At 43.7% G+C, this 27477-nt stretch overlaps 2 protein-coding genes across 4 annotated transcripts in view; both read right to left on the reverse strand.

Moving 5' to 3' along the window:
- Positions 1–4: 4 nt before the first annotated feature.
- Positions 5–2307, reverse strand: SH3BGRL3 (SH3 domain binding glutamate rich protein like 3). The gene is made up of 3 exons (XM_081306936.1): positions 1302–2307; positions 579–746; positions 5–451 (listed from the first exon to the last, which is right to left on the reverse strand). Exons 1-3 carry the CDS (start codon positions 1347–1349, stop codon positions 386–388), a joined length of 282 nt encoding a protein of 93 aa, XP_081163062.1. The 5' UTR covers positions 1350–2307; the 3' UTR covers positions 5–385.
- A 269-nt stretch (positions 2308–2576) lies between these two features.
- CEP85 (centrosomal protein 85) overlaps positions 2577–27477 on the reverse strand; it is a 35908-nt gene continuing 11007 nt past the window's right edge. For 2 of the 3 annotated variants that reach the window (XM_081306932.1, XM_081306933.1), the window contains exons 4-14: positions 20613–21307; positions 19072–19205; positions 18533–18650; positions 16939–17124; positions 13045–13197; positions 12718–12869; positions 11315–11408; positions 10381–10431; positions 6080–6187; positions 4727–4952; positions 2577–4261 (exon numbers count right to left, since the gene is read on the reverse strand). In XM_081306932.1, the coding sequence (XP_081163058.1) occupies positions 4101–4261; positions 4727–4952; positions 6080–6187; positions 10381–10431; positions 11315–11408; positions 12718–12869; positions 13045–13197; positions 16939–17124; positions 18533–18650; positions 19072–19205; positions 20613–21307 (2078 nt within the window). In that variant the 3' untranslated portion in view covers positions 2577–4100. Of the gene's footprint in view, positions 4262–4726; positions 4953–6079; positions 6188–10380; positions 10432–11314; positions 11409–12717; positions 12870–13044; positions 13198–16938; positions 17125–18532; positions 18651–19071; positions 19206–20612; positions 21308–21594; positions 21823–27477 lie in introns of those variants that run through there. The other variant, XM_081306934.1, reaches the window with a different exon arrangement.

Here is a 27477-nt window from a genome sequence, read left to right on the forward strand (position 1 = left end):
CTGCCAGTGGAATGGGCATTTAATTGTCTCTAAGGTACTCCCAGGAGAGGGAATGCGGGGCCTTTGGCAGAGCTCTGACTAATGGAACCAAAAGAAGTACCCATCAGCCAGTGCCAGACAGGGTGGCAGCCCCAAGGCCTGGCTGGGAAGAGCAGCCTTTTAGGCTGTTGCTTAAGACAATTTTTGAGACTAGTGGGTAAAGGAATGTTGCCTTTGAATGGAGGAGAGGGGGCTACAAAGAGGAAGAAGGGGCCTAGGTTGGGGGAAGGGACTTCAAGATCACGATAGGGTCGACAGAAGTTGGTCACGGGGTCCTTCAAGGCTGGGCGAGGTCTGTGGGGAGAATGTGGTGCTGAGTCCAGCAGGGACCAGGAACTGGCTCAGTTCAAGCCAGCTTCAGGAACTCCTGTAGTGTGTTCTGCTCCACAGCCTCCACGAAGAGCTCATAGTCCTGAGGGGAAGGGGCAGGGGTAGTCACCTCAGTGCTGCTGCAGGAGGTACAGTACTGTTTTGCAGGTCTGACCCTGGCTGGAGTCCTCCAACAACACTCCCCTCACCCCCAATCCCCAGGACCATACCCCACAATACTGGTCCCCGTTGACGATCTGGGGTGGGGTGGCCTTGGGGTTGCCTGCCAAGGCTCGCATCTCATCCCGCAGGGCGTTGTCCTGGGAGATGTCCACTAGCTGGTATTGGATGCGCTTCCCATCCAGAATGCGGGTCACCTCACTCTGCTGGGACTTGATCTAGGGGTCAAGGGTGGGCAGGATTAGTGGGCAGGCTGGAAGGCCTATGGGGAGTGCTCCGGCAGATGTGACCAGGGGCTTTTGTCTCTCTGCCCCCTGCCCACTCTACGAGAGTGTTCTGGCCACTAGGAGTTATGAGGGCAAGTCAGGCTTGAGGAGGCAGGGGATGAGAGGGGGCCACCACCATGGGAATGGGGTCAGAAAGAATGGAAGTGGGATAAAGTTCAGGCCGGGAGGGTCAGGAGCTCAGCCAGGGGAACGCAGGGCAGGTCTGGCTGGGGTACCCCCACACCACCTGGCAAGAGAGCGAGATAAGGATGCGGAGGTAAGAGGTATAGACCGTGTTTGTCCCAGTGGTGGGGGATGGGTAAACCACGCTGGTGCTACTGAGGACCCAAGATACCCAGTGAAGGGGCACAGGATGGGGCTCGAAGACCCTGGATCCAGGAAGCCCCGCCCCATCCCCCGTCGTGGGGGCGGGTCCCAGGCGTCAGGGTCCACAGCACCGGGAAGCGGCCCGTGCTCTTTCCCAGCAGCGGCCGGTCGTGCACTTACTTCGCGGGAGCCAGTGACCGACGTGCTGTAGACGCGCAGGCCGCTCATGCTGCAGGCAGACGGATATGCAGACAAACGAGAGCTGGTGGTAGCGGCAGCTGCACAGTCGAGACTACGCCGCTTTCGGGAGCGGTTTCCTTCCTGCTCCGCCCGCGAGTCACTGCTCTCGCGACCAATGGGTGGCGCAGGCGGGTGGGGCGGGGCCTGTGCGACACAACCCTTCGTGCTGGAGGACCCCGCCCTTCTACGGGTGACCACTGCAGTTGCGCCCCCCACCCCCCTCAGCCGTAGATTGATCTGGAGCTCACGATGTGAGGTTGGGGAGGGACAGATGGCAGTGAAGGCGTGGGAGAGAGGGGGCGAGGGTTTAGCAAAGGCCTCCCCGGCTCACCCTGGTTCTGGTACATCCACCTACCCACCAGTGCCACCCTTGGTCTCCAGGAGGTGCTCAGCTTGGGACTTTGAGCAGTTTTCAAAGTTCCTGGATAGAAGGCACACCAAAGCAGGGGCAGCCCTGCCAGGGATTTCCCCTACAGCTCCTCTCCACTCTTGCAGGCTTAGACAAGAAAGGGTGGCCACAGGAAGTGAGGACCACACCCTCCAGGAGCCAGATTGAGACCAAGATACTAGGCTGCCGGCTGTGGGAAGTGTGTACACAAAGGTTGGTGCCAGGACTCTAGAGGCTGGGCTGAAGACAGCCCTTGTTCAAGATCCACAGCTGGTCTTGGGGTGGTCTCAACGTACCCATGACTCCATGCTGTAGATGGCACCCCACAGCTGCTGCTACTCCGCAAGAATCTAGGGAGTTCAGAGGGAGCAGACTCCCAACAGGAGCCCGACTTTGGAGACTTAGCTATGGGTCTGGTTGGACATAATGCCCCTCAGGTCCAGGGCTCAGTTAACAGCCCAGGAAGACAGGCCCAGCTCTCTGAGGCAACAGTGCCTGCTCTGCTCTGGGGAAGCCACTTCCTCACAGAAACCCAGAGGCCAGACTCCCCCCCCCCCCCAACCCAGAGACTTGCTGAAGCTCTTTCCAATGGCAACTTACTCTATGACTTGGGGCAGCTCTGCCAACAAAGTGGTGAAGGAAGAGATCTTATTTGTCCCCACAGAAGAGCAAAGAAGCAGAAGTGGTAGAGATAAGGACGTGAAGAAGTCCCTCTTTGCTGCTGTCTGTGGAACTTGGCTAAGTCACCCAGCCTTTGGCTCCAACAAGCCCAAAATGAGGGGTGTGGCAGAGGAACAGTATCGATGGAAAGCTATGAAAAACTGATGTGTCTGTTAAATATTTTATTTTGTAATCAAAATAGGCAATACAAACCAGTTGACATAACAAAGATTCATATAAATAACTGTTTATAAACTTTTTGAGGAGAAATACCCGTGAGCATGGTGGCTGGGCTCCCAACACAGGGTGGAGACCAACCGGGCAGCTCTGCTTAAGGAGGCAGGAGCCCAGAGGCTTAGGGGACAGCCAGCTGGGTGGGGCTGCTCTGAATGGAAGGGATAAGTCACTCTATAAATAAAACACAAACTTGTAAAAACACTTAAGAAGGAAGCTCATTCAGGCCTGAGTAAGGGTCAGGATGCTGCCAACAGCCCAAAGCTTTTTACCACGGCTGCCCCTCCACTCCTGCACTGCTTTGCTCCCCATACCCAAACATGGCCCCTGCTTGGCCTGGCTCCAGATCTAGAGAAGACCTGGGGCTAACCCAACAACCAGACACTACAACTTTGCCTCCCTAAACCAGGAGGCAAGAAAAACCAGAAAGCAGAGGGTCCTAAAGCCCCACAGAAACAAACAACCCAGGAAACACTGAAAGTCACACCTTATAGCTGACCCATACTGGATACCCTGAACTCTTCATGGAAGTCAGAGCAGGAAAGGGAAAAGACCCCCCCCCCCATACACCCCAAGAAGAAAGAGGTGCAAATCAGATCAGCCCTGCAGGAAGCAGCTTGAAAGTTGCCCTGTGGTCTGGGGTGGGGGGTTTCAGCCTGATCCTAGAACCACAGAAAAGAATGTATTCAGAGTCCAAGAAAAGGGATGGCTGGAAGGCCTGAGAACACTGGAGGAGCTATGCTGACTGCATGGACATAGGGCAGCTGTGGAGTAGTCTCCTTAAAGATGGCACAGCAGGTAGATTAAGGAACCCTGGCTGTAATCCCTGGAGTCCTGATCCTAGTGGGAACTCTGCTAATGAACAGATCACCCTGAGGCTTCTGTGAGAATAAGAGCCCTGAGGAAGAAGCAGTGGGACTGGGCCTGAGAAACTCAGAAAGCCAGCTCAGTTCCCAGGAAGGGGTCAATGGGGCCTGAAAATTCTCCAAATGGTCACTATTGTGCTTGGCCTTTTCAGGCTCCTCTAAGGAGTTCTGGGTACCAGCAGGACCAAAGTATGGAATGGGAATGAATGTGGATTCATCCCAGAGGATGGAGAAAGGAGGTGAGCTGTTTGTTTGCCTTTGATGTCAGCCTAGGGCTTGGAACAATTTGTGAGGACTTATCAGTAGAACCTGCAAGAAAGTTAATTAGTAACTCACCCTCAAAAGGGTGAATTAGGACAACAGGACAAACACCATTCAATAAGGCAAAGCCAGAGTGGGAAAGGCAGGAATACTTCCCTCACTAGCTTGTGGCCCCCAGATGCAGGCTCTCTTCTCCTCCCTTCTGACTCTTCTCTGGGAGCAGCAGCAACACACAGGATTGTCAGGGCAGGGACCTCCTGGCCAGGCTCTCAACAGCTCAGATCTCCCCCACCTTCCAGAGAATATAGCCTATCTCACCCCCAGCACGCCTCACTGTGTGGCACAGTTTTCTCCCATGTCCTGGGCATATCTGTCTGACATGGTGGTCCTTAAATCCTCGATGTCATGGCGCAGCTGCTGAACCTCTTCTAGTTTCTTCCTGATCACATCTGGCTTCTGCAAATCTAGCTGAGTCCCTGGGTGCTGTGTGGCTGAGGAGGAGAACATTTCAAGAGTGTTAATAAGTCAGTTGGGAGATACTTTCATGTGGAAGGGGCAGTATTGACAGGCAGTATCTGAGGCCCATGATCTTATGACTTAGCATTTCCACCCACCAGTATTGAAGACTGAACCTAGGGCTTCAGACATGCTAGGCAAGTACAGTCTACTTGCCTACTGATCTACATCCCAGCCTTCAGACATGGCACTTTTAAAAAAGCAGCTGGGGACAGTGCTTAAGGCCAACTTTGTCCTGCTTGCAAGCACCCCATAAGGAACCTGTTCACAAAAGAGACTTATTGAACACTTACTCTGTGAAACACATAAATCTCAGGGAGATTAGTAACTAGGCCTATGCATCCTGTTTGTATATTACCATAAGCATAAGGAGAGCTGGATGGGGATAAGAGAATGAAGTTCCCTCTTCTCAGGGGTCCCCGACTGGCCTGAGGACTCACAGTGAATGCCCAGGAGCAGGGAGAGATTAGGGTCGTGGCCTTGGGCCCTCTGGGTCACAATGCTGCAGACGGCCTGCAAATCTTGAAGGCAACTGGCCAACTCCTGGTATAGCTCAATTGCCAGCTGGGCTGTGTCTGATGAAGATGGGGACCCTGGCTGGGCCTGGCGCAGCTGTTCCTGCAGCGTCAGATTCTTCTCAATCAGATCCTGGTTTTGCACCGAGAGCTGAGCAGACAGATGGTAAACACATTAACCCAGGTTCAGGAAAAGGCAGAGTGTCTGCATTTATGTGGAGGTGTAGATTTATGTATGTGGAGGTAAGGGTACGAGTCATAGGCGATGACCTCTTCCTACTACTAACAAGCTTAGCACCCCTGCCCCCACCTCCTACACCAGGCCTGCTTCCTCCTATGGGCAGGCTGGGCCCACAGGGATCCAGCACTGGAGAGGAAGTTGTTCCTCAGCAGCCTCTGAGTCATCAGCCTCCAGGTTTCTGTCCAGGAACTAGAGAAGAAGATCCTGCCCTAGGAACTCTATCTGAAGCCAGTCCCTCAGCCAACTCTGTTAGCCAAGCTATTAGAGATGGCCTAACGTGAACAGTGAAATCTGAGGAGACACTGGTTTCAATCTCTCCCTGTCACCCTGACAAAAATGGCTACCAGCCAGCCTGATCACAGGCTATCAGAGGAATAAAAGGGGCAAATAAGACAATATGACAGTTAGTAGCCACTTGGGTGTGCAGCTGGGGAAGGTAGAGACTGAAGGACAAAGAACTGAAGGTGTCCTGCCTTTTCAAACCCTCAGCTCAGTGGAGACAGGCTTCACTACACAGACCAGCTATTCATGCATACCTTGGCTCTTTCCCTCCCTGTTTCTGACAGCCTAATCACCCTTTCTCCTCCCTTCCTACCTTTATTGTTTTAGATTCTGAAGTTCTTTTCTAGCCCCTCCCCTATACCCCCACTAAATCACGTGACAATCCTAGCTCTGGGAGACTCCTTCCTAGGCACTTAGCACTTGGTGGCCCTCTACTGATAGCTCTGTTGACTGCATGAGGATTACCAAACCATCAGTTTTCTTAAAACACTGCCTCCCCAAACCCACAGACAAAAGGGAGAGAGAATGACTTCCACAACTGAAAGGCATTTCTGGGTAATATGGCCAGGAATAATAATAAAGGTTTAGGGTCTTTAACAAAGAATGAAGCAATGTATCTTCCCATTCCTTTGCTTAAACATCTCAGTAGGCACCTCTCCAACGCTGGGGTTCTTATAGGGGCAGGGTTAGGTAATGTACACAGAGAAGTCAGGTTTGTGGAGGCTATACCAAGGGGCATGGCCAGTGCTACTCACCTCTTTCACAGCTGTGCGCAGCTGCTGCAGGGCTGTCTCCCTCCGCTGGGCCTCCTCTCTCAGAGCCTGGCTTGTTCCATCTTCTTGAGCTAGTTCTTGCTCTAGGCTCTGAATTCCACAGCAAGTGAAAACACCCAGGAGTAACAAATCGGTTCAGATCATATCATCTCTGGCCTGGACTATTACAGGAAGTCCTACCCTACTCACACACTGCTGCTGAGATTGTTATTACTATCATTTTTCCTGGTAGTGGGACACTCTACCACTGACTACACCTTTGGACACCCCTCTTCTTTTTGGTACCAGGGACTGAACCCAGGAGCGCTCACCACTGAGCCACATCCCTAATCCTTTTTATTTTTTATTTGGAGACAGGATGTCACTAAGATACTTAGAGCCTCAATGAATTGCTGAGGTTGGCCTTGAATTTTTGACCCTCTTGCCTCAACCTCCAAGATGCTGGGATTACAGGCATATGCCACCACACCCAACCCACCCCCTTTTTTGAGGAAGAATTTAAATTGCCCAGGTCTGGAATTTGTAATCCCCCTGCCTCAGCCTCCAGTGTTCCTGGGATTACAGGCATGTGCCACCACACCCAATTGATATTTTAGAGTAGATCTCATCTATGACTTCCCATTTAAACCCTTAATTGCCACTGATCACATATGAATCTGAGGCCAGTTTCTCAGGAGGGTGTACCAGGACATTTGACTCCTCTATTTATCTTCCTATCCCTAACTCTTTTTTACCAACTCTACACAGCCTTCACTCCAGCCACACTGAATCACTAGTCTTCATCCCTAAAGGCTCCAGCTCCCAAGGCCTCTTCTGCTCACTCCTCTTCTCCTTTGTTTGTTCAGACTACTCTTCTACTTTGCCTGTCACTCTACAGAGCCTCCAAGGCATATCTGAGCCTTCTTAACTGTGCAAATTAGATCCAACTAAACTTAATCCCACCCTGTCATGCGCATGTCCACTATATCCATTTAATATTCTGTTGGCTGTATACATAAATCTTCCCTTATTTGAATGTAATTTTTTTTTTGTACTGATAACTGAACCCAGAGGAACTTCATTACTGAGTTGCATCCCCAAGTCCTTTTAATTTTTTGAGACAGGGTCTCACTAAGTTGCTAAGAACCTTGCTAAATTGCCTTGATTTTGTGATCCTCCCATCACAAGTTGCTGGGATTACAAGTGTGAACCACTATGCCTAGCTGACGGTAACTTTTTTGAATGCAGAGAATGTGCCATTCAGTTGAATTCAATGTTCATTAAGCATTTACTGTGACAAACACTGGAGATACTGAAAAGAATACCAAACTGTCCCTCTCTTTTTCTTTTTTTTTTTTTTTTTTGGGGGGGGGGCGGTCAGAGAACAGGGGCAGTAGTAGGGATTGAACCCAGGGCACTTTACCACCAGGTTGCATCCACCATTTGAAAACTTTTTTTTTCTTTTTTTATTGTACATTATATCTGTTCATAATGATGGGAATTACTGCTATATATTCACATATGCACACAATATAACAATTTAATTTGGTCAATATCATTCCCCAGCAAAAAGGATTTTATTTTGAGACAGGGTCTCACTAAATTGCTCAGGCTGGCCTCCAATTTGGGATCCTACTACCTTAGCCTCCTGAGTTGCTGGGATTATAGGCTGGTGCTACCACACCCACCAAAGAATCCCTATAAGCTAACAGTTGGATGTCCCGAATGAGTATGAAATGCTTTTGACAGATAGAAAGGGGCAAGAGAGCACACTTATAGATATCTAATCTGGTGAGTATTCTGTGTGTGCATGTGTTGGGGGGTGATTAAGGTCATAGGGAGGAGATACTTTTTATCTTCTTGTCTCTCATCCTATTCATTTCAGTTCTCCCTGCTTCATTTTGCACCTGATTTGAGCAGATATTTTTTAAAATTGTAGATTGACACAATACCTTTACCTTATTTATTTTCATGTGGTGCTTGCTGAGGATCAAACCCAGTGCCTCACGCATGCTAGGCAAGTGTCCACCACTGAGCCACAACCCCAGCCCCTTGAACAGATATTTAAAGTGAAAAAAGCTACATCCTTTTTTATTTTGTGACAAAGCCTTGCTGTGAACTTGTGACCCTCCTGTCTTAGACTCCTGAGTCACTAGGATTATATGTGTTTACCACTATGCCCAGCAATTTCACCATTTTATAGTAATAAAAACATAACTACCAAGGCTCATGACCATGAAATATCCAAGATAACCATGATAAACCCATCTTATTCTAATAAATTCACCTGACATTTTAATTTGCCTGCATTTTCTCATGTTAGGTAAATGTATCATCTAAAATGCCGGCTTAGGGCTGGGGATGTAGCTCAGAGGAAAAGCACATGTTTAACATGTGAGGCCCTGGGTTCAATTCCCAGTATGATAAAATAAAATAAAAATTGAATATTTGGCTTCTTCAACTTTTTGAGATTTCAGGGTTCTAGGAAACCTACTTGGAGATCCTTAAAAACCTTAGTAGGGGGTGCTGGGGCTGTAGCTCAATGGCAGAGTGCTTGCCTAGCACGCATGAGGCACTGGATTCAATTCTCACACCACATTAAATAAATTAATAAATAAATAAAGGCAGGCTGTCCGCCTATAACTACAAGAAATTAAAAACAAAACAAAACAAAAAAACCCTAGTAGGGGGCTGGAGTCATGGCTCAGTGGCAGAGTGCTTGCCTAGCACGTGTGAGGCACAGGGTTTGAGTCTCAGCACCGCATAAAGATCCACTGACAACTAAAAAAATTTAAAAAAAAAAAAAAAAAAAAAAAACCCTAATAGGGTGGGGGGTATAGCTCAATGGTAGAGAACTTGCATGTGTGAGTCCCTGGGTTAAATCACCAGTACTAACACACACACACACACACACACACACACACACACGACAAAAAACTAAATACCCTACTAAAAATCTGGCCTTTAAAATGGGTATATATGTTTACTAGGCTTCACTACCTCCTTAAGGACTTGAAAGTGGTAAGCTAATTAGACATAACCCAACCCAAACAAAAACAAAGGCAAAGATAAAGGGAGGACAGCAGCCATCAGTTGTTCCTCAGAGACAGTGCATTTCATGTGTTTGGTATAAAAACCTCTTTTAATGCTCGGCGTGGTGGTGCACCCCTGTCATCCCAGGGGTTCAGGAGGCTGAGGCAGGAGGATCATGAGTTTAAAGACAACCTCAGCAATTCAGCAAGGCCCTAAGCAACTCAGTGAGACCCTGACTCTAAATAAAATACAAAAAAGAGCTGGGATGTGGCTCAGTAGTTAAACGCCCCTGGATTTACTCCCCAGTATCAAAAAATCGAAACAAAAAACCTCTCTTTTAGCATCCAAAGAGGACCTGAGTGAACTTGCTTTGCTCAGGATCTCTTAGAAAACCTAATTAGGGACACTCCCGCTCTGGTCCAAAATAGAAACCAGGAGCTGTCTTTGGTTCTTCCCTAATTCTTCAACCCCCCACACTCTGTCAGTCACTGATTCCTTCTAAAAGTCAATTAAGTCTGTCCCCTCATATCTCCTCCTTGTTATGCTGCCTTATGCCACATTTACCCATCACCTTTCTAGAATTTCTGCAGTAGTTCCCTGGCTGTGCCTCCTTCTAGGCTGCCAATCTTCCATACTTTGAGTTGCAGCCTAACTACATCATACCCCTAAAATGGAGCAATAGATTTCTATCACCTACCTAAATAATAAAACCTAACATAGACAAGGCCTTCCCATAGCCTGGAACTTTCAAATCTCCTCTCACCATCTTAAACTGAACAGTCATGTGCTGTGTAATGGATTATACACACCTGTAGTTTGTGAAGTATACTCTATGATGTTTGCATAATGATTAAGTCAAAATGAAGTCCCCCCAACCTGTTATTAAGCAGTCCATGACAACTTTAACAATATCAAACTGCTAACAGGTCCATGTTCAAGCCATGCCTGTTTCATGCCTCCATGTTCCCACTCATGCTATTCCTCTTGGAATTCTAGTACCATCCTACCCAGCTTCTCTTCTCTACCTGGTTAACTCCTACTGATCTTTCAAAGCTCATGATCTCCAGAAATCTTTCTGTTACATCACCGCCTCCCACTGACTCTTCTGTACTTGCTCCCCAAATATTGGGCTGAAACTCCTGTCTCATCTGTCTGTTCTTCTAACAAGACTGTATGCTCAAAAGCAGTGACGAGGTTTCATTCTTTTTGTATCATCAACATTAAGCAAATCACATGGCAGAGAACAGAGTACCCCAAGGACTCCTGTTTACCTGTATTTGTGAGCACAACTGATCGATCTTCTGCTGCTGCTTCTCTACAATCTGAAAGGCAAAGTCACCAAGGAAGGCTGATGGTGAGATCAGAGGGCAAGGGACTGCACTAGGATCCGTGGTCTGGCTATCAGCCCCACTACCTATCATCCATTAATTTTGACCAGGGTGATGATTAGTTAGTTTTCCCCACAGAAACCCAACTCAGACTCCTGTGACTCCTATGCTTTGATTACACAGAGGTTTAGGTAGCAACGTCATATGGTACTGGGGAAGCAGGGGACCCTCACCCTAATGACTACAGTGGAATCAACTTCATACACTGTGGGTTTTTTGGAAAAGGACATAGCTAAAAATTCACTTTAATGAAGTCTGTCCTAAACAGGGCTGTGACAGTTGTTACTTTGAGTTTTGGTTACACTGTCTATCCAAGGAGACTCTTTGCAACCTAAGCTTCCTGTCCTTTTAAGACTTTGGGTGTTCTCTGGACTATTTCTGGGTCTTCTTTTTTGCTGACCTGAAACCAGTCTCACCAGCAGGCCCCTGACTCCCTCTCCTCTTTTGAATTGAGAAGCCAAGTCACCCCACTAGTTAGAACTCTGTCCAATGCAAAGCAGTTCTGCATGGACCTGAGCCATGACTAAAGTGCCCCAAGCTTCAACGCACCATTCTGGTTCATCTAGTCTGGATGATGAGAGGCATGGCCCCCCCCCCAACTTCTGCCTGTATGTCTGATGAGTAAAGTTCGCCTGTCCTAAGGATGAATGTCTAAAATGCAAACTTATTATGCAGGATAATTACTAAGAAGAGAGAAAAGCTCATAGTAGCAGATTCTAGGTGGCCCCAAAACCAGGAATTCAAGGTTCCTTCTAAGTATACAATCTTCTCTTCCACCCAGCCTATCCCTCATTACAGCCTGAACACCCTTAGTTACCTTTTGGAGGGAATCACATTCTTTCTTCCTGGACTCCATTTCCACCTTGGAACCTTCTCCACTGGCTTCCTCCACAGACTGTTTATCTTGCAGGCTGAAATACAATGGCCTCTTCAACAATTCTGAAGTTAGAATCTGGATTGACTTCTGGTTCTGCTATTTATTGGGTGTATGGGCAAGATATTTACTCCAGTGCCTCCATGCCACAGCTAGGAATGGAAACTTAAGTCTGCTGTAATGTGGAGTGTGCCACACTGAAGCTACTCAATGTTGGTTCTCTTCCCTAGAGGCCAGAATCTATGTATTGTGCCATCAATTCTTTACTTGCTAAAGGCTCTTATATTCTTTGTTTTGATATTTGAAAAACAAACATGTATCACACATATTTACTATAGAAAATTTGGAAAATATAAAATAACTTCTTTTTCTTTTTGGTAGTACTGGGGATTTCACCCAGGGCCTTGTATGTGCTGGGTAAGCACTCTGCTATTGAACTAAGTTGGGTTGAGTTTTGTTTTATATTATATTGTACTGTATTTTACTTTAAGACAGGAGCTTAAGTTACCCAGGCTGGCCTCAAACCTGTAACCCTCCTACTTCAAGCCTCCTGAGTAGCTGGGAATTTAAGTATGTGTTACCACTCCCAGGACAAAAGAACTTTTTTCTTAGCACTTATATTCTGGGGAAGAGCCAACTTTGTCCTCTAACCTTGCTTCTGACTCTGACCAATAGCCTTCTCAACGGATCCCTCACAATCACCTCAAGCATGGCTTGTCTGCTGAGATAAACAACAGGATCACTATGGTTGAATATGGGATGGGAAATTCAATCCATCCATTAAAATTGGATTTAATCCAAGAGGCTGTTGAGACACAGCCATCACATTTTCAGAAATTGCTATTAATATGGAAGAGGCTTCCAAGACATGCTGGGAGCACATTATGGCTTCTTGTTTTGTTCTCCGAACCTGTCCTGGCAACTGAGAGCAATTCCCTAAGGGCTGAAGAGAAACAAAAGGTGCTTCTGATAGCCTTGGCTTAAAAGTTTCCATATGTGGATAACCCCCAGGATCTACTTTTGAAAATATACAGATATCTAGTTGCCTAGCTTCTTTCTAAAGTGTTTTTATTCATCCAGTTTATACCTACTCAAGATTATATGCCAGGCATTGGGTTGATTCCTCCTAAAGGTTACAATAAGCCCCCACTGCACTCCTTGTATCCACTACTCCATCCCAAAGACACATTCCCTTCCCATTAGCAGCTTTATTATTCACAATCTGAACAACATGAAGCTCAAAGGAATAAAGAGATTTGCACAAGCACTTATAGGTAGGTGAGTGGGGTAGCTAGCACCAGAACCCAGCTCTCTCCTCTATCCCTTGATTCCTCAGGGGTATTTACCTATGTCTAGTAGAGAATTCTGCTTCTTTCTGTCTCAGGCTTTCCAGTTGATCCTCTTTCTCTCTGCAGGCTGCCTGGGTCTCCTCCAGCAAACTCTCCAGCTCAGCTACTCTCTCTTGCAGCTCTGTGCTCTTCAACTCACAATCCTTAAGCTAAGAGACATGCTTGGGTCAATAAGCCAAAGAAGACATATATAAACTTGCACACGACTTCTTTGGGATTTTCCTCTTAGGAAGCTACAAGGGTAAGTACAGACAGCCGATAAGGAGAAAGTTACCTGCCTGGCCACCCCTATTTGCCCTGGGTGTGCCCAGACATTGCTGATACCTGCTGGCTCTGCTTCTGATGGTCTTCCAGTGTAGGCAGGTCAGCAAGGTAGCGCTCCAAGGTCTCAATACGCTGCTGCTTTTCTCTGTTCTGCTCTGATTCCTTCTGACATTTCTTTTTCAAATTATTGATATGTTTATCACGACCTTTGACCTACAGGGAAAAAATGTCAAGTCGATCTCTATTCACTTTTTTTTTTTTTAACATTTTCTTAGTTGTCAATGGACTTTATTTATTTATATGCGGTGCTGAGAATCGAACCCAGTGCCTTACACATGCTCGGCAAGTGTTCTACCACTGAGCCACAACCCCAGCCCCTCTAATTTTTATTATTATTATTTTTAATATTTTGCTTTTTAGTTGTAGTTGGACACAGTATCTTTATTTTATTTTTATGTGGCCTCACACATGCTAGGCAAGCGCTCTACCACTGAGCCACAACTCCAGCCCCCCAGCCCCTCTATTCACTATTTATTTTAAATATTTTTTTTAGTTGTAGATGGACACAATATCTTTATTTATTTATTTTTATGTGGTGCTGAAGATTGAACCTAATACCTCACACATATGAGGCAGGCGCTATACCACTGAGCTACAGCCCTAGCCCCTCCATTCACTTTATTTTTATTTATTTTTTTAAGAAATGAGCATTCTTTTTTTTTAAATATTTATTTCTTAGGTGTAGATGGACTCAACACAATGCCTTTATTTTTATGTGGTGCTGAGGATCGAACCCCGTACCTTACACGTTCGAGCAACAACCCCAGGCCCTCCATTCACTTTTATAGGACCCTGACCATTAACTTCTTTAAAGAGACCTCTGTCTTTGCTGTTAGGGTCTATGCATATTGTTCTACTGCAATAAAGAGAGAAAGCTGCCAGGTGTGGTGGTGAACACCTGTAATTCCAGTGTTTTGGGAGGCTGAGGCAAGAGGATCGTGAATTCAAAGCTAGCCTCAGCAAAAAGTGAGGCACTAAGCAACCCAGCGAGACCCTGTTTCTAAATAAAATATAAAAAAGGGGTTGGGGATGTGGCTCAGTGGTTAAGAGCCCCTGGGTTTAATCACTAGTTCCAAAAAAGGAAGCTAATCAAACTTTTCAATTTTGGATTGGGGTATAAACTTTAGAGTTAACAAACCTAAAATCTGGAAATTAAGGACAGGGATGAGGCAGCTTTTAAATACTGGCAGTAGCACTTCTGATGTATGATAAAGATTTTGGTAGGTTCTTAGAGGTAACCTCTAAGCCTCTGGAATATTTTGGAATAGGATGAGAGTTGTCTTTGTTAGAGGGCCAGAGCCCACCATGAATGAATTTATACTAATAAGATGACTCAGAATGGGGTTGGTCGCCAAAAAGATTGCATTTGAGTTTAACCTCCTGAAGGGAGAGGTAGTAGAGGGGTTGGGACCTACATAAACAAACTCCAGTTAAAAACTCTAGACATTAAGCTTGGTGGGGCTTCCTGGTTGAACATAAGGATGTGCTGCTGGCAGAGTCAGGCATCCTGTTCTCTAGGATAGCACTGATTTCAAGACCCTCCCATAATTCACCTAATGTCATTCTTCATCTGGTCATTATTGAATTGTAATTTTTATAATAATCAGGCTGGGCACTGTGGTATGAGACCTGTTAGTCCCAACTACTTGGGAGGCTGAGGCAGGAGGATCACTTGAGCCTAGGAATTCAAGATCAACCCAGGCAACATATTGAGACCCCATCTCAAAAACAAAAATAAGGGCTGGGGCTGTAGCTCAGTGGTAGAGTGTTTGCCTAGCACATGTGAGGCACTGGGTTCCATCTTCAGCACCATATAAAAATAAATATAAATTTTTAAAAAACCAAGCCAATAAACAAAAAATACCCAACCTATATAGTATTTCCTAGAGTTCTAAAGTCTTTTTGTTGTTGTTTTTGTACCAGGGGCTGAATCTGGGGCACTTAACCACTGAGCCACATCCCCAGCCCTTTTAATTTTGTGACAGGGTTTTGCTAAGTTGCTTAGGGTCTTGCTAAGTTGCTTAGGGTCTTGCTAAGTTGCTTAGGGCCTCGCTAAATTGCTGAAGGTGGCTTTGAACTTGCAATCCTCCTGCCTCAGCCTCACAAACCGCTGGGATTACAGGCATGTGTCACCATGTCTGGCCTTCTGGGAGTCACTCTAGAGAGTTGAACCTGAAGGAATCATAGGAACATCTGCATTTGTAGCTAATTGGTCATAATTATCTATGGCCTTGGGATCCCAGAATTGCAGCTGGCATCTGAAATAAGTACATCTTGTTTGAGACAGTACCCTTAAGCTTGTGGAGTGTGATGTTAACTTCAGATAGTCTATTTCAGAATTGAATTTCAGTAGTATATACAATTTCCCTGTTGACATACAACTAGTCTGGTGAGAAGAGAAAGGTAATATACTCTTCCCTAAACACCACACAATATAAAACTAAGCAATCATCTGGAAGGGCTATTGAGACTAAAAACTCTTTGCTTTTTTTGGGGGGGTGTACTCAGGGATTGAACTCAGGGGCATTCAACCACTGAGTCACATCCCCAACACTATTTTGTATTTTTTATTTAGAGGCAGGGTCTCACTGAGTTGCTTAGCACCTCATTTTTGCTGAGGCTGGCTTTGAACTTGTGATCCTCCTGCCTCAGTCTCCCTAGCTGCTGGGATTACAGGTGTGTGCCACCCTGCCCAGCTCTCAAGTCATTCTTAAACACAATGAAGTTTGAGAAGTCAGATATGGTGGCATGTGCCTATAGTACCAGCTACTCAGGAGGTATAGTACCAGCTACTCAGGAGGCAGAAGGATAACTTGAGTCCAGAAATTTGAGAGTAGTCTAGACAATATAAAAAGAAAATTAAAAAAAAAAAAAGTTTGAGAAGCACTGCTCTAGTTGATTGATTCAAGTGGTCCAGACTAAACACTACCAGTCATTCTCCCCAATAACATGTGCTACAGAGCAAGGTGTGAACTGAAAGTACCAACAGAACCATAAAAGTACCAACAAAACCAAAAGATTTTAAATCACCTTCTCTAATGATAACCAATCTGATCTCCTAAGGCAATTCTAAGAGCACAGGCAGAAATAAACTCCCAAACCAGCGGCTCAGGTGAAATCTTTCTCTACTTTTTAGGTAGGGTGAGGAGAAACCAGTCTGAATGAAATCAATTTACCACAGGTATTTAAATGTCTTGCAACAGTGCCACCTAGTTGGGCTGCCACCTGGTTTTCCACCCAAGCCAGCTGGCAGCACATGACAACATGAGTATTATACGACTTTTCCTGATTGTGGTACTTTTGTGGAGGAGATGAAGCAAAAAGGAGGGGTTCCATTTCTAGTAGACAGGTCCTGTGTAAGAAGCCAATGAAAGGTCTCACCTAACTGGTTTTTCCTGGTTCCAGGAATGGAGGCCAAAAACAGCCTAAGCTGTTGGCAGAGAGGGCTGACTGCCAACTCCTCTGTGAATCAAAGAGTCATCAACTCCTTGGCTCACCTTTTCTTTTTTTTTTTTTTAACAGTATTGGTGGGCTGGGGATGTGGCTCAAGCGGTAGCGCGCTCGCCTGGCATGCGTGCGTCCTGGGTTCGATCCTCAGCACCACATACCAACAAAGATGTTGTGTCCGCCGAGAACTAAAAAATAAAAATATTAAAAATTCTCTCTCTCTCTCTCTTTAAAAAACAAAACAAAACAAACAAACAAAAAAAAAAAACAGTATTGGTGATGGAAGCCAGGGCCTTACACATGCTAGGTAAGCACTCTACCACTGAGCCATACCCAGTCTTACTTTTTATTTTTATTACATTTTGAGATGATGTCATACTAAGTTGTGCAGGCTGGCCTTGAACTTGAAATCCTCCTGCCTCAGCCTTCTGAATAGCCTCAGCTTACCCTTTCTTCCTGTTTCTTTCCTTCCTCTGAATGCTTCTGCAGTGTCACTTTGAGAGACTCCCTGATGAGCTGCACTTCAACTTCTGATGCAGAGAGTTTCTTTTCAAGCTCAATTTTTTCTTTGCTCAAAGCTTCTGTCTTCTGTGCAAACTGTGCACGTAAGAAAGTATTCTCTCTCTGCAATTCCTGCAAAAAAGATTAATATGCAAGTGTTTCCTACCCTTACAGTCACATGTATAGCTTTACTTATTCCCAGAATACTTTATGGTCAAGGATCATCTTTCTCCAAGAATTTCTTCAAGCAATGCTTCTCAAAGTGTGGTCCTAGGACAAATAGCATCAGCATCATCTATTACTAGAATTTGCTAGAAATGCAAATTTTGGTGTCCTTCTTGCAGGTTTACTGAATCAGAAACTGGATATAATCTATGTTGTAGCAAGCCTTCCATGAGATTCTGGTGCATATTCACATGCACCAAGGAACAAAGGACAAGACATCCCAACATTTATGCTCAGGGCTTGGCTTCTCCCTCCACTCATTCTCTATGTGATCTTAGGCAAGTACTTCCTCCTCCTTGGACTTCACTTTTTTTCATAAGCAAATTACAGGACTACACTAGATTTTTATCTACAGACCCTTGCCACTCTAACTTTCTATTTCTTTAATTAATATTCCTGTAGTTGTAGATGGATACATTCCCTTTCTTCCTTCCTTTCTTCCTTTCTCTCTCTCTCTCTCTATTTCTTTCTTTCTACACCAGGGATTGAACCCAGGGGCACTTAAGCACTGAGCCACCTCCCCAGCCCTTTTTTTATATCTTATTTAGAGACAAGTGTCACATATTTACTTAGAGCCTCACTAAATTGTTGAGGCTGGCTCTGAACTTGTGATCTTCCTGCCTCAGTCTCCCGAGCCACTGGGATTACAGGCATATACCACTGCACCCGGCTTATTTATTTTTATGTGGTGCTGAAGATCGAACCCAGTGCTTAAGTAAGTAAATACTAGGCAGGTAATCTACCACTGCTAAAACCCCAGCCCCTAACATTCTATTTCTGTGCACTGGAATATTGCCTTAGCAGGCCTACTAGGTGGTAAAGCCAGTACTATAATCTACTTAATACCCATCACTCAAAAGCACATGTTGCAGAAGCTTGGTCAACAAAGCAGGCTTCTTTTCAAGCTCTCAATCCCTATAGACATTGACGTCAGTGAGAGTATGGTTTTCTTCAGATGCTCCTAAACATGGAATAAAATTGAGAATAAATCTAAATCCCTCATTGCCTCTTCTCCTTCCATTTGGTCTTGACTTCTAAGAACATTGCCCAACTCTAGGACCTTATTATCATCTACTTTATTCTGCCTTCCTTTTGCCCCCCAAGTGTGTCCTGACATGACACCAAGGCATTTGGACTTTCACTTGGTTCTCCTTTAAAATCTTTTCCACACAAGCGCACATTAAAGGGTACTTTATAATTACTCTTTGAGGACAGGGACACAGGTGTCCCTTGATCCCTTTTATACCTTCTGTATAGCTCAAGGGAAAACACTGAGTTATGACAAACAGAATACTGTCCCAGCTGCAATGCTTACCTGTAGCCTTAGCAAGCAGACATCCCCAAAGGGGGCAGGACGGCCCAAAAGGGCACTGTGGACTTGTAGTTCACTCTCTCGTACTTTTTGCTCCAACTGAGCTATGTGTTTCCTCTGCCTGCAAAAGCCAGCAGAATCAGATCTAGGATCCTGATGATGACCCACTCACATGAGTTCCTATTTTCTTTGGACAGATGGGTGACAATCCTTACTATGTAAACAAACACCCTCATTCTGGACATCATATTTTGCCAAAGGAGGAAAAACAAATGAAAAAGATGGCTGAGAAAAATTAGGAAAGATCAGTTACAATTAATTAGTTAACTTTTGCAGGTACTCCCTGAAGCGCCCTCAGAACACACAGCAGGCCTATCATATTAGACACAAGACCAGGCTGCTTACCAATCTAGCACTGCCATGAAGCAAGGCACAAGCTTAAACAAAGGAAGGGTACCACTCTTGGGAAGATCTTATTAGGTGCCCTAGCGGGGGGCCCGGGCAGACACAACCTGATCATGCTGTACCCCTTTCCACCTTACTTGTCAATAAGGAGTTCCTTTTCCTTCAGAAGGTGTTCATTACTGTTCAAGATACTGATCCACTGTGCTGGCTCTAAGGTGGGTAGTAAAGGAGCAAAAGCAGCAGGATGGTGGCAGATGGCTCCATTCTGAAGCTGAAAGACAAAAAAGGTCAGAGGGGCTTGATCTTGACTCTATGGACCTGAAACCCCTGAACAGTACCCACTGGGTCTGCAAACAAGGCCCACTTTAGCTCAGCCTCATAAGGTCAATGTTTATGAAATAATTTTAGCTCTGATGTGCTGAGAGCCATTGCCAAGTAGGAATGACGCATCAAAATTTCCTTGCCAGCGTACCCCATGTTGCTTAGAGGAAGGACTCGTGGAAATGGACTTGCCTTGGACATTTGCTGTGACTTTGCATGTATGTTTGAGAAAGGTGACCCTGCTCAAGGACCAGGGTGGATCCGGGTTTAGGGAGGATCCTACTGGATTAAGGCGGATCAGGTTTTAGGGAGTATCCCGTCCTTGGGTTTAGGGCGGTTCCAGGTTTAAGGTGTACCCTGCGGGAATAGGGCGTATCCTGCTGCCTCAGGCATGCCGGATCCTTGAGTTCCCCTTGAGTTCTCCTGGGATTCAGAAAGTATTTGGGAAAAGCCTGGTGGAGGCAGAATGTGAATTTGCCCCAGAACGCGTTTGTAGAGGGCGGGTGTGAGTTCGGGAATAGAGTTGCTGTTTGAATCTACAAGGCTGTGAGTGGCTCGTGATTCTGTGCCCAGCCAGACTGCGGCACTGATGCATGACTAGAAAGAACCTGCCAAGGACATTTCTGTCAACTAAAACACTCCCTACTCAGAAAGGCTCTAGTTTTTCTTTTTAAATTCCTTTAAAAAAGAAAAACTGGCATAATATTATAATTATATGTAATAGTGGAAGGCTCTAGTTTCTCCATTGCCAAATAATAAAAGATAAAGCTCATTTATCTTTTATTATTTGGCAATGGAGGCAAATCAGGAGCTAAGATGTCCTTACCAATCAGAGAAGGAAAATACATTCTGTTCCCTTTCTTCCGATTCTAGCAGCACAAGGACTTAAAATACAAAAGTGGTATAGTAGAAAGAACACAGAGGTTCAAAGACAATTTATATACCCTAGCTCTGCTACTTGCCAGCTTTGTGACCCTGGACAGATAATTTATTTTAAAAATCTGGTAAGTTTTTACATTTATATCATCAGGTTGCTATGAGAATTAAATAAAATTCTATATGTGAAAGTTAACTAATCTAGTGACTGGTGTATAGAAAGTATGCAATCAAAGTTAGTGACCTACCTTTTTGAGTTTTCCCTTATAATAACCTTCTACTTTGGAGAATCTATTTGATATTTAAACCACTAGTAAATTCAATGGTTAAGAGTTCACGAACCTTTATTTCCTGTCTACAAACATCTTCCTTCTTTCTTAACACATGTTTTCTTTAGAGTTAAAACTCAGAGGACAAAGGCTGTACAGTTCTAATAACAACATTGGAACCTGCAAAAATCCAAGGAAGGAAGGGTCTCTACCTGCATTTGCTCCATTTGTAAACGGATCAATTCCAGCTGCTGCCGACAAGTACTGAGTTCACAAGACTGCTCTCGGGGATGCCAAGGGTCAGGGCTTGGTTGCCATACCTGAGAGGACAGAGGCTTGGAGAGCCCAGGAGCAGGCTGGATCCCCAAAGGGAGCACCCCACTATTGCTAGGGTGTGGTCCATTCCGCTCAAAGACAGCCCCACTGCCTGGTGCCTTCTTGGCCTCAGGCAATACTTTGTATAACTCCTTGTTTGTGTCAGTTCTTGGGTTGTGGAAGTGGACTCGGTAGTGGGGATCTGAATAAAGTGTCTCCATCACAGGTGACTGATTGAGGGTAGATTCCATGTTAGGAATATCAAACTTCCTCATCTCTTCTTCTCTTTCATGACCTACTGCTGGAAACCAGGACTGCTCAATCCCATTTTCTCCAGTAGCACCACAGAGATACATGAGATCTCTAGATAGGCCTGGAGAACGTTTTACTGTACCAAAGTCTCCATTTCTTGTCATCCCCACACTTTCAGCCAACCCTGACAAAGGAAGCTTGGAGGAAGAGGGTCCAGCAGGTGTCGAATTGGGTTTGGCAGGAGAGGTCCCCAAAGTAGAAGGCATCACATGGGCTGTTGGAATGGTTATATGGCTTTTGATAGGCTGGAAAGAAGGGCTTCCACTTGAGCTGCAAAAATCTGTGGAGAGAACAGTCATCTGTAAGTTAAAACTGAAGCAGCAAGGTTTCTTGAGTTTACCTGCTAGGCCTAACATTTTCTGCCTATCCTCAGACATGGCAGAGAGGGTAACATTATTACACCTATCAGGCAGAAAGATAAAAGCAACCTAACAGAAGCTGTGTGACCTAAGATCTCAGATGCTGTTCACAAGATAAACAGAAAAAAGGCTTTACTTTTAACTTATACTCTGTCATTTGTACTTGAATAAGCAAAGCTGAAAACTGAACTCCAAAAAAATTACTTACTTTAAGGGCAATGCATTAGGTCCTACTCTTCCGGAAGTTCGGCAAGTCTAAATTATAATCCAATTTAATAAAAATATTCTTTCCAAAGGGTGCCAGAATCTTCTGACCTCCTAAAGCTCCCCAGTCAAAATGAGCAATAAATCTACACTATCCAAAAATAAGCAAACTGGACAGTCCTGCGAAGTTATTCAGGGCAGGGAGCACAACCTCCGAGTCAGGATTTTGTTCTCTCTCTCCCACACCCCAGACCTGGCTGCCTGGTTATGGGAAGTTATTCTTAGTAACTCTCAGGTTTCACTCCAACACAGTGAGCACTGTCAAGTGGGTACACACTGAAAATCTCTATTTTGTATTTTGCTTTTCATTTGCCCCTTTGTTTGTTCCTAACTGTGATTTTTCTTTCAACTAGGTGCTTCCACAGACTCCGGTTTGATCTTGAGAGACAACACTGATTAAACTTGCTACAGAAGGTTCATATTTCTAGCTAGTTCCAATTTTCAAGTACTACTTTGAGAATTACAAGGTCATAGTACTGATATGACAGGGCAGTGGGATGTAAGCAAGTTAAGATGGAAATGTAAAGTGACATAGCTATTATTACTTTCAGTAATCAGAAAACAGAATAAGGAGAAAAGCAATACTAATTTCTTCGCTTTTCAACTCCCAGTTCTTTTCCAAACCAAGCACATCTACCATAGGACGAGGTACTATCAATTTATCTTTTTTCTCTCTACCAAAACAGAGCCCACTCATTTAATAACAACTATTAGAATCTTTCCTGGAATTATGAGTACAGATCTACTATCTTCTTACTAGTAGCTGTTTAAACATGGGGAAGCCAAATTATCTAATGTAGGCAAAGTATCTGATTTCCTATTATTTAGATGATCTTGGGACAGGAAAACAACAACCATCGCCACACAACACAAAACAAAAACCTGAATAATTTTTGATAAGATACATGAGCCTCTCTGTATCAAAAAAGAAGGAAATTTCTCAGTTAAAGAACATGGTTTTTAATGTCCCACAACATAAGACTAGTTGACAAGGTTAATGCAGACTGGTGATTTCAAGACTAGTAAGCAATCTACTTCAAATCCTCCACAGCAGCACTACACTATCAACTCTTACCCAGGGTCCCTGTTTCTGTAGTGTGATTATGGAAAAGAAGACAGTAAGGTAGTAGCATATGAGGGACTGCCACTGTGCTGAATTTAATAACACTTCCATGCTCCATCCACAGCACCACTCTCTCCTAAGACTCAGCAAACTCAGTTTTGAGCCCATAACGCCCAAAATAATAATGCCAAAAAACAAAACCAAGAAGAAAAGAACCAGTGATCTAGAATATAGTTTTCTAATTTTCCAGTGGACATAGTTCATCTATAGATGAAGGTATGAAGTGAAATTTTGTCACTATTTTCACTTATCTGTTTGGTTTATCTATTTATATTAATTAACAATTTATATTATATTAACCTAATTCTGATAAACTGTGCTATAAAATGTAAAGTTATACCTTCTTCTGGTTTGTGTTTCAGAACACTCTAAACCAGATCAGCAACATTTTCAAAAGGAGGTTCTATCTTCTACAATTTCCAAAAGCATGCAAGATTTAGTGCAAGGGAATATGGTGATTTTTATTTAGAGAAGTCTACAGTTCCCAAAATCACCATATTTTTGTTACTTTTGTTAAGGATATGATTCTAAAACCCTCCTCGCCTCAACCACACCCTCTGTCCCCTCAAAAACAATTCATTCTGGGCTGAGTATGTAACAGTGGTAGTACACTTGCTTAGCATGCCCAAGGCCCTGAGTTTAAGTCTCAGTGCTGCAAAAACACAACATAACAAAATAAAACCAATACATTCTTTCTAGGAACCCTCCCTTCAATGGTAAGGGTAGATTCTGTTATTGCTAAACCTCAATCACAACTGTGTGGAGAGCCCCTCTGAATGACCATGCCTTCCAGTTCTGAAGCAGGAGGCTCTGACCAATCACTACATTTCTTAGTGATTTGGGCGTTGTCCCAGGTCTTCAGGTGTAGGTGTCACAAACAGGGGTTGAGCTATGCTCACCTATTCCTTTGTAATCCTACCACTTTGCCCTGTTTAGGATAGAATGTTCCATGGAAGCTCCTTTTGTGTATCCCCTTCTCCTGCTCTGCCTTTGGGCATAGGCTTCCCAGCTGTCAGTCAACTTGCTGACAACAGGAAGCTAGCTAGATTCAACCCCCCTGAAACCTGACTCCTTACCTCATTTGAATGACTTCTCCCCAATAAAAGGGTCAGGCCCTGCTCTCTCTCTCTCTTTCCATGGACCTCTAAGGTCAGAGGACCCAAAGAAAAAAGGTATCTCTGTCTCTTGTGTGATTATTTTGTGCAGCACAGTTCAACTGGAGTGACCCTGAGTGTTTTAGTCATGAGAAATGCAACACAACTGTCTATATTCCACAGTAGTTTGTGAAGTATGGCAGTTGGAACTATGCCAGCAACTATAGGTTGAGTATCAGTTTTCTAAAATGCTTGAAACCAGAAGTGTTGCAGATTTTGGAGTTTTTTGAATTCTAGAATATCTGCATAGACTTTATTGGCTGAACATCACTAATCCAAAACTATAAAATACAAAATGCCTGATCAAAAAATCTGAAATTCAACATGCTCCAAAATTTGTCATGCACAAACAGTTATGTATTTTGGAGCATGTTAGATTTTGGAAAAAAAAAAAATTTTTTTTTTTTTTTAGTTGTAGTTTAACACAATACCTTTATTTTATTTAATTGTGGTGCTGAAAATTGAACTTAGTACCTCTCTCGTGCTAGGCAAGCACTCTACCACTGAGCCATAACCCCAGCCCCTAGATTTCGAATTTTTGGATTAGGAATTCTCAATCTGTATTTCCACCTTTAAGAAAGAGCTGAAAGTACTATGAGCTTTGCTTTATCTACCTCTACCCTGTCCCTCAAGAATTTTGAAGGGGGCTGGGGATGTGGCTCAAGCGGTAGCGCGCTCGCCTGGCATGCGTGCGGCCCAGGTTCGATTCCCAGCACCACATACAAACAAAGATGTTGTGTCTGCCAAAAACTAAAAAATAAATATTAAAATTCTCAAAAAAAAAAAAAAAAAAAAGAATTTTGAAGGTAAAATACCTTAATGAAGAATGGAATATAAAGCAAGCCTATTCAATTTAAAGATATAACAATGAACTACCATTTTATACCAGTATTAAAGTCTTGTCAACTAGACTCCAAGCTAGATTAATGAAAAAAATAAGCAAGAGTTACGATTAAGATAAGCTAGGCTGGGGTTGTCGATCAGTGGCAGAGTGCTTGCCTAGCATGTGTGAGGCACTTGAGTTCAATAACAGAATAAATATATAGACAAATAAACAAAAGATATTGTATCCATCTACAACTAAAAAAATGTAAAAAGTAAAAAGATGAAGATAACAATCTTATGTATAATGATAAAGGGCTGAGATATAGCTCAGAGGTATCTTAGCATGAGCAAGGGACTGAGTTCAATTTCTATACCCACAAACCCCAAAATAAGGTATATAAAAAACATGGCAGAAAAGACACCCTGGTTCTTTCGGGTCCCCCTGCCCCAGCACCAGGGATTGAACCTAGGGGTGTTTGACTACTGAGCTATACCCCCAGCTCTTTTTACTTTTAAGATAGGTTCTACAATTGCCCAGACTAGCCTTGAACTTATGATTCTCCTGCCTTAGTCTCCCCAGTAGCTGGGATTACAGGACCTTTGATTTCTTTAAAAGAAAAAAGCTGGCCACAGGGGCACAAATTTGTAATCCCAGTGGTTGTAGAAGCTGACACAGGAGGATCATGAATTCAAAGCCAGCCTCAGCAATGGTAAGCACTAAGCAACTCAGTAAGACCCTGTCTCTAAATAAAATACAAAATAGGGCTGGGGAGGTGGTTCAGTGGTTGAATGCCCCCGAGTTCAATCCCTAGTACCCACCCCCCAAAAAAACCTTTAAAAGAAAAAAAAAAAAAAAAAAAAAAAACTAAGGGCCAGAGGTGTAAATCAGTGGTACAATGCTCTCCTAGCATGGATAAGACTCTAGGTTCAATCACCAGAACCACAAACAAAAAACCCAAACCCAAACAAAACAAAACAACCTTCTAGACTGATGACTTTGGCTACTGTAATTTTAAAAGAATTCACTAATAGCCAGCTGTGTCTACAAACTATTCTGGAGGCTGAGAAAGAACAACTGATTGAACCCAGGAGTTCAAGGCCAATATTGGCAACACAGCAAGATCACATCTCTTAAACAACTACAGAGAGACACACACATGATAAACTGATTATTAAACAATTTGATTGAATTAAATACAACCAATTTTTCTTTTTATTTCTTTTTCTTGGGGGGGGGGATACTGGGGATTGAATTCAGGGGCACTCAACCACTGAGCCACATACCTATTTACTTATTAGCGCCTCGCTTTTGCTGAAGCTGGCTTTGAACTTTTTTTTTTTTTTTTTACATTTTTTTGTAGTTGTAGATGGACAGAATGCCTTTATTTTATTTATTTATTTTTATGTGGTACTGAGGATCAAACCCAGTGCCTCACATTTGCTAGGAAAACACTCTGCCACTGAGCTACAGCCCTAGCCCCTGGCTTTGAACTCTTGGTCCTCCTGAGCGGCTGGGATTACAGGTATGCACCACCATACCGGCAATACAACCAATTTAATGGGGGAAAACTTCAGACCAATGTTTGATATTTAATAATACCTACCATTAAATTAAAATGAAAAGGTCCCATGACTACACATGTAGACAAAACATTAATAAGTAAAAATTAAATGGATAATAAACTCTTAATCATACAAGTGATGTCAAAAATATTACAATCAGGGCTGGGGACACAAGTCAGTGGTAAAAAGTTTGCCTAACATTCAAGATGACGTGTTTAATGCCTACTACAGTAAAAAAAAAAAAAAAAAAAGAATACTGTGTATACCACAGTGAATTCACCATTGTGTACCCACAAGAATGGGGTCCTAATTAGAATAAGATACATTCTATGCTTGTATAATAATATAAAAATAGATTCTGCTGTCATAAATAACTAAAAAGAACCAATAAAATAGAAGGGGGTAGGGGAACAGAACAAGAATATAGTGAGGAGACCAGAATCTGATACTTAGCTGTGGGATCTTTGGTAAGTTGTTTAACACCTAGGGAAATTTTTGTTATCCACCAGCAACAAGGAGTTAGATTAAGTGATTTTTACAATACTGTCTATTTAGAAATCTATGATTCAATTCTACTTAATATCTATCTATTTATACCGGAGATTGAACCTAGAGGCACTCTATTACTGAGCTGCATCTGCAGCCATTTAAAAAATTTTGAGACAGGGTCTTGCTAAATTTCTGGGGTTGGCCTTGAACTTGTGATGCTCTTGCTTTTGCCTAGAAAGTAGATGGGATTACAGACATGTGCTACCATACTTGGCTTCAATTCTACTTAATATTTACTGAGCATAGTCCCCATAAACACAGTTATCAAACTGTTAAAATTAGTGCTAGGTGTCTAAGAGCCAGTACTAGTAAATGTATATTTCCCCTCCCTTTTCATTCCTTTTATTTTTTTCCAAATATTTGTTCTTTTAAAAAAATTGTTTATGGTGCTGGGAATTGAACCCAGGTCCTTCTCCATGCCAGGAAAGAAGCTCTACCACTGAGCTACATCCCAGTCCTATTCATTTTTTTAAACAATTCTGAGATATAATTCACATACCACACAAATCACCCACTTTTAGTATGTAGTTTCAATTGTTTTTAGTATACTTATGAAACCTCTTACCCTATAGCAGTCAACACTCCTCTATTTTCCCCAACTTTCCCAGTCTTA

The sequence above is a fragment of the Spermophilus citellus genome, assembly GCF_964194105.1.
Source record: "Spermophilus citellus genome assembly, chromosome: 9".
Classification (NCBI taxonomy): domain Eukaryota; kingdom Metazoa; phylum Chordata; class Mammalia; order Rodentia; family Sciuridae; genus Spermophilus; species Spermophilus citellus.

Bases quoted from the DNA above. Each gene is read 5' to 3' on its own strand.
- SH3BGRL3 (XM_081306936.1), bottom strand. From the start codon at position 1,349: ATGAGCGGCCTGCGCGTCTACAGCACGTCGGTCACTGGCTCCCGCGAA. The intron at 747-1,301 runs GTAAGTGCACGA...CTTGACCCCTAG, and splicing joins CGGTCACTGGCTCCCGCGAA to ATCAAGTCCCAGCAGAGTGA. The intron at 452-578 runs GTATGGTCCTGG...CCTTCCCCTCAG, and splicing joins ACGGGGACCAGTATTGTGGG to GACTATGAGCTCTTCGTGGA.